The 17491-nt window shown below is 45.2% G+C and overlaps 1 protein-coding gene across 1 annotated transcript in view; it reads right to left on the bottom strand.

Annotated features, from left to right (window-relative positions):
- SPEN (spen family transcriptional repressor) overlaps positions 1-17491 on the bottom strand; it is a 95323-nt gene that overhangs the window by 3814 nt on the left and 74018 nt on the right. The window contains 4 exon segments of the mRNA XM_041767653.1: positions 1-7627; positions 14331-14431; positions 15808-15921; positions 16810-16923. Coding sequence (XP_041623587.1) covers positions 1-7627; positions 14331-14431; positions 15808-15921; positions 16810-16923 — 7956 coding nt within the window.

The raw sequence follows: 17491 nt of genomic DNA on the forward strand, positions 1-17491 counted from the left end.
TGCCCGCTGTGGGGCCCTGACCTCTATTTGCTGGGGCTGCAGAGGGGCCCTTGGTGAGTGAAGGGTCTCTGGCCGGATGCTGTAGGTGATGCTGGGCAGCGTGGGCGTGTTCATTCTCACCTCGCCCTGCGACAGGTGGCTGAGGGACACCGTCTGGGTGATGCTGTGGGGCGGCATGATGACAGACTGCTCCGGATGTATGCTAGAGATGAACTGAGGCACAGGAATGCCTGCAGCCAGCATGACCGTGGCATTAGTGGAGAGCGCGGTGGACGTGGTGCTGCTGGGGTGGCACGCTCTCGGGAATGGGGACGGAGCGGGCCCACTGGGTCGAGGAGAATGTGCATCTGGCTTTGTGGCTGCCAGATGGGACACTGTTCGATCTGTCGGGGTGCTGGGCCCCGAGGCGACGTGGTTCACTTCTGCAGGCAGCTTGCTGGGCAGAGCAGGAGGGTGGTGGGGGTTGAGAGCCGACCCCAGATTAGCTGGCTGGAGGACCTTGGTCTCTATTTTGAGGGTGACAGGGTCAGCAAGCTTTTTATTCGTGGTGACTATGCTGGGGGTGAGGACCAGCTGGTTGTGAACCAGCACCGGGGGAGTGTTTATGCCCTGGGTGAGAACCTTCACTGTGCCACCCTGGGTGACAGGTGTGGACACAGAGAGGTGAATGGGCTCGGGCTTCTCCAGGGACGGACGGTCAGCCTTCACAGATGAAATCACAGGAGACGCGTTATACGTCTGGGCCGTCAGTACCAGGGTGGAATGGGTGGCCACGTTCGCATAGCCCGAAGGAGCCTGGGGGCCTTTGGGCGAAGGCTGTGATGGGGCGACAGAGTCGGGCTTGACCTGGGACTTGGCCACTGACTGCTGGAATTCGATGTCCATGGCGCTGGCCGGGGGGATCTGGCTGATTTTGGCACTGATCCGCTGCGGCCCTTCAGTCTTCTGCCCCGAGTAGCTCAAGAGCACCACCCCTTCGGAGGTGTTCACGCGCAGCCCGGCGCCGGCACCCGCGTCTGCTGGACGGTCATCGATCACGGACATAGACCCTGGGTGGAACCGGCTGTTCTCATTTGTGCTCGGTCTGGGTTTGCACTTCGCCGATGGCGTGATCACGGCACCGGCGACAGTCACTGCACCTGTTGTAGTGGCGGTCACGCTGCCGGATGCAGCAGTCACCGCACCTGCCGTGACAGTCACTGCACCCGCATTCATGGCACCCGTGGTGGCGTTCACCGTGCCCACGGTGGCGTTTACGGCGCCCGCGGCAGCGTTCACTGTGCCCACGGCGGCGTTCACTGGAGTGGTGAGAACATTCACTGGCCCCGTCAGGACGTTCACTGGGCCCTTGAGGACGTTCACGGGGCCAGCAGGAGTGTTCACCAGACCTTTCAGGGTGGTCACTGAGCCCTTCACGGGGCCCTTCAGGGCGTTGACCGGGCCAGTCAGGGCGTTCACTGGGACCAACGAGACGTTCACCAGGCCCGTCAGAGCACTCACCAGGCCGGTCAGGGTCTGAGGAGCTGGTTTTGCCAGGGTTATCTTTTGCGAATTCTCCAAATCAATGCTCACAGGCATCCGGCTAATCACAGAAGTAATTTTGGGAGCAATGACGGGAGCCACCTTTTCCTTTTCAGCGGCTGCTGGAACCTCTGGGGCCGGTGTGTCAGAAGTGTTGGGTACCGGAGCTGCTGGTTTATCTTCTAAAAGAGACTTCTTAGGCTCCACCGGAGGGGGGGCTGGTGCCTCGTGCAGGCAAGGGGCAGCACTGACAGGCTCTGCGATGGCAGTTGTCACACTCGTGGAGGTGATGCCAGTGGCAGATACGTATTTGGGGTCCATGAGGATCTTCCTCAGTGTACTGGAGCTGGTGTCGATGTCAGAAGCTTTTGTGTCTGGGGGAAGAGCTGGAGACGGGGTGGACTGAGCCCGAGGCTCCTCCTGCCTCGTGATCCACTCTGTGACCTTAGCAGGGGGACTCTGGTGTGGGACGCCCCCCGAGGTGACAGGGGGTGGGAGCTTTGCTGCAGTCACAGAGGGGATTGTGGGGGTGGGGGTGCTGGAGTCACTGGGTGGGGTCACGGGGTCACTTTCAATGATGGAATGCACCTTGAATCTGGCTTGAGGCTCGTCCTCCACCGGCGCTGGCTGGGAGGGAACAGGGAGGTCTGGGAGTGCGGACGCTCTGGCGGGAGTCTTCTCCTCAATGCTGCTTTCTTGGGACAAATTCTCCACAGATGGAGTCTTGCTTGGGTCCAAAGCGCAGGATTCAGGCGGAGTGGCCTGGGGCTTTTCCCTCTGCTGCTCTTCCTGTGGAGTCTCCGGGGGTGGCACTGCTGTCCCCTCGTCTGTAGTAGGACTCTTGCTTTGAACTGGGTCAGGTTCCGGGACGTGGGTCTCTGCAGTGGCCCCCGTTTTCTTATTTGTATTCCGTTTGCGGCGCGATCGACTTGTCTTCTGGCGCCCTTTCTCTTTCCGAGTAAGAGTGACTTCTGCTTCTTTTGATCCTTTGGCTTCTGGCACTGGGTGGGAGGTTTCGCTGCCGCTCCCCCCAGCGTCCTTAGTATCTGCTGGGCCTGCTGAGGGATCAGTGGCACTGGCTGGTGGCCCAGAAGATTCTGCAGCAGCTGCGGTCTCCAAGATGCCAGACACGGCCTCGTCGGTCTCGGGCTCCATTCCTTCCCCGGGGGGCTGCGGGGCTTGAGAGCGGGGCTGCAGGTCGGTCTGGGCTTCGGCGGGGTAAGGTGCAGCTGCGGGGAAGTTTTCTGCCTCCCCAGAAATGTCATTGATGATGGAGCCGATGGCTGCAGCCAGTTCCGTTTCACTTGCTTGGTGCGCCGGCTTGTCCCCGTCCGTGGTGGAGCCCTCGGGCGCATCTGTGGCCGCCGCTGCCTTGAAGGCCGCAGCCGCCGTCTCAGTGAGCTTTGCAATGTTCTCCACGGCCTGCTCCAGCTCCATCTGCTTGGCTAGCTGATTTGCTTCTGGGGACGGCGTCGAGGCAGACACGTCTTCCTTCTCTTCCGTGTCCTTATCGGCAGGGGCCGGATCGCTGCTCACCTCGGCTGAGAAACCCCCTTCCTTCGGGGGATTCTCGCTCTTCTCGGCGGGCCCGGCCACCACCTCGGCCTCCTTCTCCACTGGCGGTCCCGCGGCGCCCACCGCCACACCGGGACTGACACTGGTGTCCACATTTTTCAGATTTGCAGATTTGTCCACTGCTGACCTAGCGTTTCGGGATCTTCCTCTCTTTGACTTGGAGTTCTTTTCAGGGGCTGTTTTTTTCTCCACCACTTCAACTGCAGGGGCCTCTGGTGCATTTTTGTCTGTGCTAATTTCTTTTCTGTCACGTTTTTGTTCACTTCCTGCTTCTTCTTTATCAGCCTTGGATTTTGTGTTATTTTCCTTCACGTTTAGTTGGGGACTCACCTCAGTGGCCACTTCCTGACGTTCGGCATCAACTTTTGGCTCATTTTTCCCCCTTTTTCCTTGCGGGCCACCAGCTGCTCCTGATTTTTGGGCTCGTGGGGACCTCCATCCTTCAGCTGGTTTGAGTGTCTCAACTGGTTCTTTCGCCTCAGTCTCCTCATCTTCTTCGGCCCGACGGCGTGTTTTGGGAGGCCTCCCCCTCCTTGGGGTCGTGGGGACTGCCGCGGCCTCCTGCAGCTCTCGCTCCAGTCTCTTCCTGGTCACTCGTGGCTGCTCCACGGGCTCCTTGACGGGAGAACGGCTCTCGTGGTCACCCATGGTTGCATAGACACTCCTCACGTTCCGGCGCCTTGTTCGGCTGAGGGGCAGACTTGGTTCAGGGTGTTCCGGGTCTGCTGCTGCGTTTTTAGAGCCAGTCCGTGTAATCTTCTCTGCCTCCAACTTCAACTCTAAAAGCTTCTGGGCTTCTCCCCGAGGAGAATTGGACCGCTTGAGTTTCTCCCGGTCTATGCGCTCGCTCTTCCTCGTGACCGGCTTCTCCACGGTACTTGCTGTGGCAGCCTGAACAGGGGTCTTGGAACGCTTGCTTTTGTTTGTCTTTTTATCTTTCGTGGCAACGGGGGGATCGACCTCAGTGTCTTCAGAAGCTTGAGGCTGAACGTCAGGTACAACTTCAGCTTTCTGATCTGCAGTAGGCTCAACATGAGCAGCTGAGTTTGGCTTTTCCACTTTGGGCTCATCAGCTTCCTCAGGCTTCGGGGTCGGTTTCGGGAGTGCTGGGGTACTATCAGGCTCTGGATCTACAGTGGCCTCTGCCTGGGAAAACGAGGCGCCGGGGGTCGGAGGCTTGGTGTCCATATAAGGCAGCTGATCAGCTGATGAGTTCTCTTCCACAACCAGTGGAGCCCCGGCAGCATCTTTACTGGTGTCCACTCCTGAGGGCAGGTCGACCTGTTCGGTTTGCTGCACAGCCGTGGCAGCCTGCTCCGACACAGGCTTTGCTTCTTCTGAGGCAGAGGCTGGCTCCCTGGGCTTTTCTTCTGTCACCAGAGGCACCTCCCCAGCTTTTTCGCTGGCTGTTGTCTTCTCCAGTGACGATGATGCTGACTCTGGAGCCACAGCTGTCACAGCAGGAGGCCCAGTCGGAGGGGGAGTCTTCAGGTCTGACTCCTTACTCTCTGAAGCAGGTTCCGGGGTCTCAGGATGATCCTCAGTATCCTCCTGCTTCTCAACCTCTTTGGGTTTTTGGTCTTTTTCCTTTTCTTTCTGTTGCATTCGTGTGAGTTCCATAAATCTGCTATGGAAAAGAACTACAGGCTCTTGAATCAAATCAGCTGTGCTGTTTGCTCCATCAGATGTCTGCCGCCCATACAACCTCCCAGAAATGAAGTCTGATTCTTCATCTTTTCTCTCTAGATGCTGCAATCGCTTGGAATCTTGTTCAAAAATTGAGCTGTGTAAAAAACGAGATGCAAATAACTCTTGTCTTTCCTGTTCTTCTTCTTTATGATCATCTTTTTTATCATCCATTTTTCCTTCTGAATCAGTCCGAATTTTCTTCTTTTTCATGTACCAGGATGGAATAGGTCTTGGAGCAGAATCAACCTTTTCTTTATCTTTGTTGTTTCGAAAATTAGCGAAACGGGAGTCCCAATCAAGAAAAGACCAATTTTCTTCTCGAGATGAAGACAGCGATTTAGCTCTTTCAAGCAAAGCCTTAGTGTCTGGTGTGATTGTCTTATCCAATGCAAAAGAATAAAATTTGTTCCTTTCTAAAGAACTGGAGAGTCTTTCATCTCGCTCACGTAATTTGTCTTCTCTGTCCCTCAATAAAAAAGACAGCCGAGAACTCTCATATAAAGCAGAGGCTCTGGGTGAGTGGGACTTGTGTTCACCATCTTCATCAGAATCAGAAGGTACCTCACCAGGTTCCAAGTCACGTACAGACCTCTTTCGAAGGCTGTCTCTCTTAATTATGCTGTTTGGGAAACTCACGTCAAATCTGCTGGCATCTTGTTTCATTTGAGAATCCCACCGATTTAGTTCCTCTTCAGAATTCAAGACAGAGAGCTTTATTTTGGCCATGTCTGCCATCTGTTCTCTCCTGCTAGAATCATACGGATTAAATTTTAAGGACTCTTCTCTGACTGTTATGTTAGAATAGGGGAGACCTTTTTCATCCACTTTAGGAGATCCTTTTACTGATATGAGCCTAGGGGAGCCTACAGGGTCGTCTTCCTCATGGAAGGAACTGTGCCGGATACTGGGAGAGCCGCCAGTCCTTTCGGAGTCTTCACTGATTTGGCGTGAACTTCTGTAATTCCTCTCTCTCTTGGTGCAGATATCAAAATCAACATGGTCCATTCTTTTCTTTTTGCTTGGAGGAGAGTCATCAGTAACGTCTTGGGGGGGTTTGCCTACCTCGTGAACCAGACTCCGTCTTTCATATTCATCTACATCTTTTTTAGGACTGCCAAACTTCTCAGACTTGGCGATTTCCATCTCCATCTGCTGTTTTCTACGACTCTGTTCCATTTGTTTTCGGTAACTCTGCGTGTGATCGATATCAATGCCAATTTTTTCTTCAGTATTTACCGAATGTGGTTTCTCTTGGCTTGATTTACATTCAAGTGTCTCATCACGAAGACTGCAATAGTTTTTCCTAATATCTTCTCTCTCTGGTCCCTGATCATCTAATAACGGCAGCTGTTTGATTTGTGGTTTTGAGGGAATGGGCTTTTTTGACTGGATTTCTTGATTTTCCACAGATTCGCATACTGGTTCTCCCAGCCTTGCTTGCAGGTCTGAGTTGGGCCTTGAGCCAGTCCCAACAGAAACACTGGCAAGCTCCTGACAGTCTTTAGGGCTGGGAACAGCATTAAGTCTGTCTAGTTTGATTTTTTTAGATTCTCGTTTAAGAATTTCTTTCCTCACAGGTTTTCTTTCCGACTCTCCTTCCCTCAGCAGAATGACATCTCTAGATGATAGGTCAGGCTGCTTTTTTAAAAGTACCCGAGCCTCCTCCATCTCTGGACTACTTTTCTTGACTTCTGATTTTTGCCTTTCTGCTTTCAGATTAGAATCTGCAAAACGCCTCTTCCTTGCTTCCAGCTTCTCCAGATCTGCTGCACTGACCCCGTCAGCAGTCTGCTCTGGTTTTAGGTGCTTCCTGGGCTTAGGCCTACCTTCCTTATCAACCACTTCTATGTGGCTTGACAGTCCCTTTTCCTTTGGCACTTTCATTCGAATAGATTCCAGTTTAGACAAGTCAGATTTTGCAGGTTCCGTTTGACAGACCTGAAGTTTCTGATCTAGGACAGAAGACTTGGCAGTGTCATTATCAAGCTTGGCTTTCAGCTTTTCCAAAGGAGTGTGGTCAATAACTTTCCCCTCTTTCTCTTTCACTCGAGTCAAAACCACACAGGGCATGAGCTCTAGACGGTTTTTTGCTATTCCTTCTTTGTCAGCTTTCTCTCTGCTCAGTTTATTAGAACTCCGTGATTTTTCAGGGCTCTGTTCTCGCTCATTTTCTTGGTCTGTCTCTGAAGACTGAGAACTAGGGGAATGAACTTTTCCTTTTCGTTTCTGCTTTTCAGTTTTATCCTTTTCCACTTTTTCCTTCCTTATTAAGCGTCTTTCTCTTTCCACTCTCTCAGGATCAAAAGTCCTTTCTTTATCTGTCTTTTCATTTTTTGTATAGCGTTCCAAACGAGATTTGTCAAGTTTATCATATCTTGGAGGAGAAAGTGAGCTACAGCTCCCACTCCGGTCCGAAGACCGGCTATAAATCCTCCTCTCAGAATCACTTGGCAACCGCTCAGACTGTGAGGGAGATGCTCCAGGACTCTGTGGGCGTCGCAAGTGCACTGGGCTCTGACTGCGCTCAATTGGCCTCCTCTCATGGTCTCTGTCCCGATCAGACTCAAACCTTTCACGTTCTCTCTCTCGTTCCCTTTGCCTGTAACTGTACTCCCGAATATCTTGTTCATAAGGATCGTTTCTGTAATCCCTATATTCCCGAGGATCGTCATAGTATCGTGATTCATAGTAGTCTCCTTGGTAAGTTTCCCATTCTGAATAAAATTCTCTCCCTCGGGCTGGATAGTCCCGTCTGGAGTCCTCAGGATATGTGCCTGGAGTACGAACATTCTCATAATATGTACGATCTTGGCTATAGTCATAAGATCCCCTTCGTTCCTCTCTATCAAATATGAAAAAGAATGTATTAGTTGTTTTGTTTCCTTGTCACTGACACATTAAACCACACACATGAGATTAACGAAGTCCTGCTTCTAAAAATCTTGGGTGTCTGAGTGGCTCGGTCGGTTAAGCATCTGCCTTGGGCTCAGGTCATGATCTCAGGGTCCTGGGACCGAGCAGGGAGCCTACTTCTCCCTCTACCTCTGCCCCTCCCCTGTTCATGCTCTCTGTGTTCCTATGAAATAAATAAATAAAATCTTTAAAAATAAAAGTAAAATAAAACTCTTTGCCATTGTTTACTCATTAGTTAGATGTGGACTGTCCAATACTATCCATAGCCATAACCCACATGTGGCTATTGAGAACTTGAAATTTGAGATGTGAATACAGAATACACACTGGACTTGGTAGATTTAATTTTAAAAAAAGAAATACTTAAATATATTTAGATTGGTTATATGCTGAAATAACATTTTAGACATACTGAGTTAAATAAAATTAATTTTACCTTTTCACTTTTTTACTGTGTCTACTAGGATATTGACTTATTTATTTATTCATTTTTTTTATAATTTATTCATTCGTTCATTCAGAGAGAGAAAGAGACAGAGACACAGGCAGAGGGAGAAGCAGGCTCCATGCAGGGGGCCCGACATGGGACTCGATCCTGGGTCTCCAGGATCATACCCTGGGCTGCAGGCGGCGCTAAACCGCTATGCTACCGGGGCTGCCCTAGGACATTTAAAACCACAAATTTAGTTTGCATTATGTTTCTACTGGACAGCACTTCAGCCCTTCTTTATTCTTTAGGTTGAAGTATCATGACTTATAATGAGCACTAGTATTAAATGGTATCATATCCCCACATTCATGTCTTTCATAATTACTTTTCTGCCAAAAGATTTTTTTACCACAACTTGGGAAACAAATGTATTATTGGGAAAGAGAATAATCTAACTGAAATCCTCCTACCTACATGACCCATATAACATTGGTAACACCTCTATCTCAATTCACAATTAAAAAAAAAAAATGTTGGAAGTCAGTCTCCCTCAGCTGTCTCACTTGTAAAATGGTGGTAAACTTTCCTCATAAGGCTCTTAAGAAGATTAAATAAGGTAACAGTTTTAAGAACTTTCCTGACAAAATGCAAGGCACATACTTGGCCTTTAGTAATGTTACTTTTCCCCAACCACCAACTGAACACAGGCTTTGTGTGAGATTCCTCAATTGTAAAGGAATTCAGCATGGTTTTCTTTGATAGTGACCTATTCAGGGCATTCAAGATAGGATTAAATTTACACACAAGAACATGTATGAGGGGGGATTCCTGGGTGGCTCAGTGGTTTAGCACCTGCCTTTGGCCCAGGGCGTGATCCTGGAGTCCCAGGATGAAGTCCCACATCAGGCTCCCTGCATGGAACCTGCTTCTCCCTCTGCCTGTGTCTCTGCCTCTCTCATTAATAAATAAAAAATATTAAAAAAAAAAAAAACATGTATGAGGGATAAAATGAAATTTACCCGTAACAAAGGCCAATTCTTTCACTCTCATTCATTGTCCATTTTTGTTCCCTCAAGCAGGTCATACATTCTACACAGTACTGCCTTTTTTATTTTTATTTTATTTTTATTGGAGTTCAATTTGCCAAACAGTACTACCTTTAGTGGCTTACTAAAACATAAACAAATCTAGAACTTAAGCCCCTAAAGGAATGAGGTGGTTTGTTGTTTTGTTTTGTTTTGGTCTTCTTGTAACGGTCTCAGAGGAGGCACTCAAGTACCCGTTGAAAGAATGAATCTTAGGAAAATATGTCAGGGGCGCCTGGTGGCTCAGTTAAGTCTCTGCATTCAGGTTAGGTCATGATCTCAGGGTCCTGGGATTCAGCCCCGCATCGGGCTCCATGCTCAGTAGGGAGCTCCTTCTTCCTCTCCCTCTGTCTCCCCCCTGCTCATGCTCTGTCTCTCTCTCTCTCTCTCTCAAATAAATAAATGACAGATTCCTAACTCTGGGAAACGAACAAGGGGTGGTGGAAGGGGAAGTGGGCAGAGGGATGGGTGACTGGGTGACGGGCACTGAGTGGGGCACTTGATGGGATGAGCACTGGGTGTTAAGCTATATGTTGGCAAATCAAACTCCAATAAAAAATATACCAAAAAATTTAATAAATAAATAAGGAAAAGAAAAAGGAAGGAAGGAAGGAAGGAAGAGAAAGAAAGAAAGAAAGAAAGAAAGAAAGAAAGAAGAAGAAAGAAAGAAAGAAAGAAAGAAGAAAGAAAGAAAGAAAGAAAGAAAGAAAGAAAGAAAGAAAGAAAGAGAAGAAAAAGGGAAAGGGAAGGAAAGGAAGAAAAATATGTCAAAGCTACTACTGGGTGATGTTCTAACTCCCTCTCTATAGCAAATGAAGCATCTAAGGTTTCAAACATTCAACACTGGAAGCATCAATAACACACTGTTATATGTATTTATACAGAATTTCTCAGTCTAGAGAGAATATTTTATGAGAGTATCTATATTATTTTGTTTAATTGGATTCAAGATGATCTTTCTAGAGTTCCACAGGAATCAGATTCTTTGCCTAAATAATGGCCAGCCACCTTAAAATAAATGTTTCAAAGCATGGAACTTGGCTAATTCATTGCCACCATAAATACAAATTCCAAGGAAGCAACTTTTCATACATAAAGGTAAACATACTGTATGCTTTCCAATATAAATTAAGACATCTAGAATGGTCACCAGTTCACTTCCCACATTGAAAGCAGGCTTGGGGCAACTGGGTGGCTCAGTTGGTTAAACATCTGCCCTCAGCTCAGGTCATAATCCCAGGATCCTGGGATCGAGTTCCGCATGGGGATGGATCCCTGCTCAGTGGGGAGCCTGCTTCTCCCTCTCCCTTTGCCTGCTGCTCCCTGCTTGTGCTGTCAAATAAATAAAATCTTAAAAAAAAAAATATATATATATATATATATATATTTAACAGTAAGCTTAAAGTCATACTGTAAAAACAGTCAAGGTTATGTTTTAGATTAATCAAACTAAAACTATACCCCAAATATGAAAAAGTTACATAAATCAAAGGTATATGCATAAACATTAGTGCTAGAGCTCTGTTCAGCTTAATAAATATTGATTCTGCACATATTTTGGTGGGCCCTCTGACTACCAAAAGAAATGAGTGCTCCTGTTCCCAAAGAATGCAACTCAAGCAGGATAGACAGTACAACTGCACACTGGTACCATGGACAAAAGGGTCTCCAAAGAACCTAGAAAGGACAAGTTTTGAGATAACTCTATTCACATGACTGCACAATACCTCAACTCCTTGGGACACCTGAGTGGCTCAGCAGTTGAGCTTCAGCCTTCAGCTCAGGGCGTGATCCCAGGATCCAGGATCAAGTCCTGCATTAGGGGCACCTAGGTGGCTCAGCGATTTGGTGCCTTTGGCCCAGAGCATGATCCTGGAGTCCCAGGATCAAGTCCCACATCAAGCTCCCTGCATGGAGCCTGCTTCTCCCTCTGCCTGTGTCTCTGCCTCTCTCTGTGTCTCTCATGAAAAATAAAATCTTTAAAAAAAAAAAAAGTCCTGCATTAGGCTCTCTACAGGGAGCCTGTTTCTCCCTGTGTCTCTTCCCTCTCTATGTCTCTCATGAATTAATGAATAAAATCTTTAAAAACAAAAATCCCACTTCCCCTAAGTAGTTGGGAAATTCATCTAAAGCAGAATGGAATCTTGCAAATTCATCTTGATATCATTTTGGTAGTGTAAACCTCAATGCACTAGCAGGTAGCACTGGGTTTATCTCCTGCCCAACATCTTAACCTGTGACCTTATAGCGAAGTCATCTGATCTTCAGTTCCCACCAAAAGTAACACAAGAGAGTCATGGCCCTACCTCTCTGACACAGTATTTGAGGGAATAAATGAAATGCTACTTTAAAAATGCAGTGCCCTATGCAAATCAGTCACTATTTGCATTTCTGAGCTAAGCTATCATTAAAGCATTTTTTTCATTCATGCATTAACTATTCCTTCCATTCTATGGAAAGGGCAAATATCCTACAGTTCTGCTGCAAGGAATGCATTCCATAAGAACTGCCCTCTGAAACCAAAGGGGGCAACACTGAGTCACCGTTAAGTCCCACATCATCCCACTTCCTACATCAGGAGATAAAAGCCATTCAACAGGGATAAATAACCATGGATAAGAGCCAAAGAACAAAGCCAGAGCTAGATCATCAGTAAAATGAGTGAACTTAAGTGGTAATATACAAAAAGTAACACCCACACAATACTATCCAACCCTCACAAGATAGTATTCTTTGAAAAATATTTAATGGGGATCCCTGGGTGGCGCAGCAGTTTGGCGCCTGCCTTTGGCCCAGGGCGCGATCCTGGAGACCCGGGATCGAATCCCACATCGGGCTTCCGGTGCATGGAGCCTGCTTCTCCCTCTGCCTGTGTCTCTGCCTCTCTCTCTCTCTCCCTGTGTGACTATCATAAATAAATAAAAATTAAAAAAAAAAAAAAAGAAAAATATTTAATGTATGCAGAGAGGATTTTAATGGATGTTTTATGTCTTAGGTGTCACTAGGCCATCAACATACTTTCCACCAGCTTACCGGTAAGAATTCCTATAAGCGCTTAAAATGTTAACAATGATTTCAAACTGCTACTTGGGGAGTCAGGCTGGAGAACGTTTTTCTCTCTCCATAGACACATTAATTCTCCATATGCACATGCACATGCTTTCTCACACATACACGAACTGACACAGGAAAGCCTTGTACTGAAACTGATTTTCTGGCTAGAGGGCTGTGGGTTCCAATCTATTAGTGAAAAACAATCAAATCCTTAGAAGTTCAAGTTTTTGGGGATTTGGCTGTGGGGTACATTTTTTACTTAAAAAAGCTCCCCAGGACCAGCCACGTGGCTGGCTCAGTTGGTAGAGCATGTGACTCTTAATCTGGGGGTTAAAAGTTCAAGCCTACATTTGGGTGTAGACATTGCTTAAAATCTTTAAAAATAAATACATAGGGATCCCTGGGTGGCGCAGCGGTTTGGCGCCTGCCCTTGGCCCAGGGCGCGATCCTGGAGACCCGGGATCGAATCCCACGTCGGGCTCCCGGTGCATGGAGCCTGCTTCTCCCTCTGCCTATGTCTCTGCCTCTCTCTCTCTCTCTCTGTATGACTACATAAAAAAAAAAAAAAAAAAAAAAAAAAAAATTAAAAAAAAAATAAATAAATACATAAATAATAAAAATTAAAAACTTTCCCAGTATTCAATGATTCCTGTACAATGTTCCAAAGAAATGACTCAAAAACAAACAAAAAAACATACCTTCTATGACTTAAAAATAAAGTTGCAAGAACAGGCAGTAAGAAGGGAATGTATTCCCAGGCAGCACAATCAGGATTTGACTCATACTTGTTGAACTAGAGTAACTAAAGGCATTTTCACACACAGCCTTTTGTTTAACACATATGTACAGGGGTGGAGATCCAGTGGTGACATTCCAGGATACTTAATCATAGAGGCATGTCTGGACAAACAGCTTGACCATATGGATGATAGTTTCTACTTTCAAATGTGATTGGGTACTGAAGCACTTGGTGACACGATGTAGATGTTTTAGTATATTCAGTCTAAAAAACTCAATTATCATTTGGGGGACCATTTTAAGCTACAGAGATAGCCTGGTTCAAACTATGAGACTTAAAAATGATTCTGGAACTGCAAGGTTTCCTACAAGCAGCAGAAAAGAATATCAAATACATTACCATGACCAAAAAAAATAACAAGTGGAAATAAGTTTTATTTTTTATATTGCTAAAGTTACCTTACTGATTCACAAATACTTATTTAGAATATTCAAATTTAAAGCAAAAAGAAGGCTCTTGATAACCTTTTCAATTAAAAAAAAAATTTTTTTTTTTAAAGTAGACTCCATACCCAGTGTGGAGCCCAGTGCAGAGCCCAAACTGCTGACCCCGACTAAGATCAAGAGTCAAACATTCAACTTACTAAGCCACCCAGGGGCCCCTCAATTTTTAAAAAATTAATTGTATGAGCACATGCACATTAATAATATGGATGTTGTAATTACTAAATATACAGGCACTTAACAGTTTCCAGTGCCTTTCAACATGTTATGTTTATTTTTTTTAAAAGATTTTATTTATTTATTCATGAGAGACACAGAGAGAGAGGCAGAGACACAGGCAGAGGGAGAAGCAGGCTCCATGCAGAGAGCCCAACGTGGGACTCAATCCCGGGTCTCCAGGATCAGGCCCTGGGCTGAAGGCAACACTAAACCGCTAAGCCACCTGGGCTGCCCCATATTTAATTTAAAACTGTTAGGCAGGATGATTTGTACATAGTTATTATCTAACAAAACAGTAACTCTTTCAAATTATAATACAAGCACTCAGTGAGAAACATATTTAGCTTAACTAAATCCCACGAGCCACATGAAAACTGGATTCATAAAAATAAACCTATGTTTCTATATGAGGGGATAAAAAGGAAAGAAGTTTTTCTGGGATGAGTGTAGAAAGAAGGGGTGAAAAATAAAATTTAATACCATCTAAATTTGATGTATTTAAAAAAAACAAACAAATAAATTTGATGTATTAGAAATTTTAAATTCAAACTATGCTGACAGTTTAAAATGCATACCTTCTTGCTTGGAAAAAAAATACATACCTTCTTTCTGCTAACATTTCATAAAAGTCTCTAATATCTTGACCAGATTTTTCCATACAGTGATAAAATGCCAGCTGACTTTCCCGATTTGCAAAATCCACCTTAAAAAGAAAGAATAGCAGGTGTTTGATTCAAGTTTCAGCAGTTCAAGATGGAAAGCGTTATCAAATTTGAAAACCCTTCCCAACACAGCCCTCTGAATAAATTTCAAGTAAGAGCAATCTGTCTCAAGTAAATCAAACAGTCCTCATAACTGAAACTGTATTTTGTTAACCTAAAATCTCTCTCAAATTCAACACACATCTTTTTTTTTTTTTTTTTTAATTTATTTATGATAGGCACACAGTGAGAGAGAGAGAGGCAGAGACACAGGCAGAGGGAGAAGCAGGCTCCATGCACCGGGAGCCCGACGTGGGATTCGATCCCGGGTCTCCAGGATCGCGCCCTGGGCCAAAGGCAGGCGCTAAACTGCTGCGCCATCCAGGGATCCCTCAACACACATCTTGATGAAGAACTATAATTTAAGGTTCTGGAACAATACTGAGGAGTGGAAAAGGCAAAATGGAAAACTGAAACAATACCTATTGGGATTCTAAGTTGCCAAATAATCAGATCAACTAAACCCAGCAATTTGTGCTGCATGTGAATTTGCTGGAACCACAGTAGAACATAAAATATGGAAGAACAATTAAACTTCACTCACAGCTTGGCCTCAGAGTCATTTAGACCTATGATACCCATCATCTATCAAGATCTTGTTTCGAAACACTTGTTTCCATCTAACCATCACAGGTACTAAGTGCATAAATTCCTTCAAGTCATCATGTTTTTAAACAAAAGATTTTTTTTAAAGATTTTATTTATTTATTCATGAGAGACACACACACACACACAGAGAGAGAGAGGGGGGGGGCAGAGACAAAGGCAGAGGGAGAAGCAGGGAACCCGACATGGGACTTGACCCGGGGTCTCAAGGATCACGCCCTGGGCCTAAGGCGGCGCTAAACTGCTGAGCCACCCAGGCTGCCCTAAACAAAAGTTTTTAAACAAAAACAGCAGATAATAGATAGACTGTTCAGTGGTTACCCACTCTCTAGGAGAGGAGGAAAGAAGAGGAAAAGAGGATCATTCAGGAAGCTAGAATGACTGACCCTTCGAGCTCCTGGGTGTGCAGATGCCCACAGGTGAACCTGGGCCAGAGTGTACTTAGGGTTTGCACTGTAAGCATCATGTGCCTTGGGTGTAAAGCAGCACATTCCCTTGAATGACATGATTTTTAGGGAAGGCTCTGTGGCTAATGACCCTGTGGCCTCAAGTAGCCAAGTATTCAAAAAGTATACAATCCTCTTAAAAACAGGACATATAGTGCATATCCTGCAAACCACTCCCCTTGCTGGCCACCTACAAAATGTGTTACTAAGAGGGTGGGATCTCAATATGATTTTGTTTCACTTCTGTTTAAAGTCATTCTGCACACCTTAATTTTATTCCCACCGATTTTCCTCCCCTTGGTCTCTTTTACAGCTGCTTGTGCATATTCAATTTCATTGTAGAGAACCAGGGCCATGCCTTTTAAGCGGTCAAACACCACCTATAAAAAAGCAAAAACACAAAACAAAAAACAAATAAGAGCCTCAATAGTGGGTATCATGGCTTGAAGTAGATCATGCCTTTATTTTGTTTTTATGTATTTTACTTTATTTTCCATGTTGAGGGAGTCCTATACTATACTCGAGTAAGCATTCTTGTAGTTTTGGCTCAAAAACAACAACAAAAAAACCACCAACACCCTTGAAAGAGAGAAAGCAACGTAGAGCACTGAATCAACAATAAATTTCAGTTAATTTTGGTTATAAGTACTATTATCTTAAAGCTCCTGGATTTTTAATTTACATCAGCAGTCTTTATGACGTGTGTTTCTTCCAACAATCAAAGCTACACTGAAAGAAATGCTGACATTATGTGCCACACCCATCACAGTGGGAATCTGCTCTCAAGGAGTTCAAAGCTCTACTTTCACATAATGGCACGGGGTCCAGAGAACCTCCTACTGCTGTGTGTGTGTACATTGCCAACACGGGTTAGATGTGTATTCTGTTGTATGACTGTCCCTTTAAAGTCATCTTCTTTGTTGTTGTTATTGTATTTTTTTAAAATGAAGTCTAATTACATATTAGTGTGAATGTGAATAACTAGATAAATAGGCTGATTTTAATGAGATAAAATTATAAAAACTCCTAAGAAACATTCTATTTAACAGTATTATGCAAATTAGTTTCAAAATTCATCATCTTGGCTAGTTCAGAATAGTTTTACAAAATACTTCTGCATACCATAAGCTAACAGATGCTGATGCCTTTCTATGACAAATTAGGAGTTATTAAAGAGGAAAACAATACTAAACTTGGGGCTGAAAGGACAGAATACCAAGAACAGAGTCAGAAGCAACCGGACACCAACACCAAAACCTCCCACCTACCTTTACCACAGGCCCGTATCGGCAGAAATGTCGTGTTAAATACTGATCTGACACATTTGAAGAAAGGCCATCTAACCACACGCAGTTTGTAGGCATGCTTTTTCCAAAACCCAGCTAGACAGGAGAAGCAAATTTTCTATTAGTAAAGTCACCAATTATTCAATTACAGAATTCTGAAAAAAAACTATCTTCTGTAGGAATCTTATCAAGCATCATCCCAAGGGGCAACCATCTGGTATAAAATCAAATAGAAATTTACACAAAACTAATTCTGCTAGGGTGAGTATTAATTCATCAGATTTTAGTTTATGGACTCCGGGCACTTAGCCATTTTTTTCCCAGGCAGATTTTCTTTTTTTTAAAGATTTATTTATTTCAGTGGGGGAAGGAAAGAGGGAGAAAGAGTCTCAAGCAGACTTCCGCACCCAGCACAGAACCCAACACAGGGCCCGATCTCACAACCTGAGTCAAAACCAAGTGTCAGACACTTGATTGTGTCCTAAAATCTTTTACATAATCTCTACAACTCATCGTGGGACTCAAACTTACAACCCTGAGATCAAGAGTTGCATGCTCTACAGACTGAGCCAGCCAGGAGCCCCAGCAAGTATTAATTCAGTTTGTAATATAGGAGGATGAGGATGGAAAGAATTATATCACCAATACGATTATCTAACTGTAC

Source organism: Vulpes lagopus, chromosome 8, assembly GCF_018345385.1.
Source record: "Vulpes lagopus strain Blue_001 chromosome 8, ASM1834538v1, whole genome shotgun sequence".
Taxonomy (NCBI): Eukaryota; Metazoa; Chordata; class Mammalia; order Carnivora; family Canidae; genus Vulpes; species Vulpes lagopus.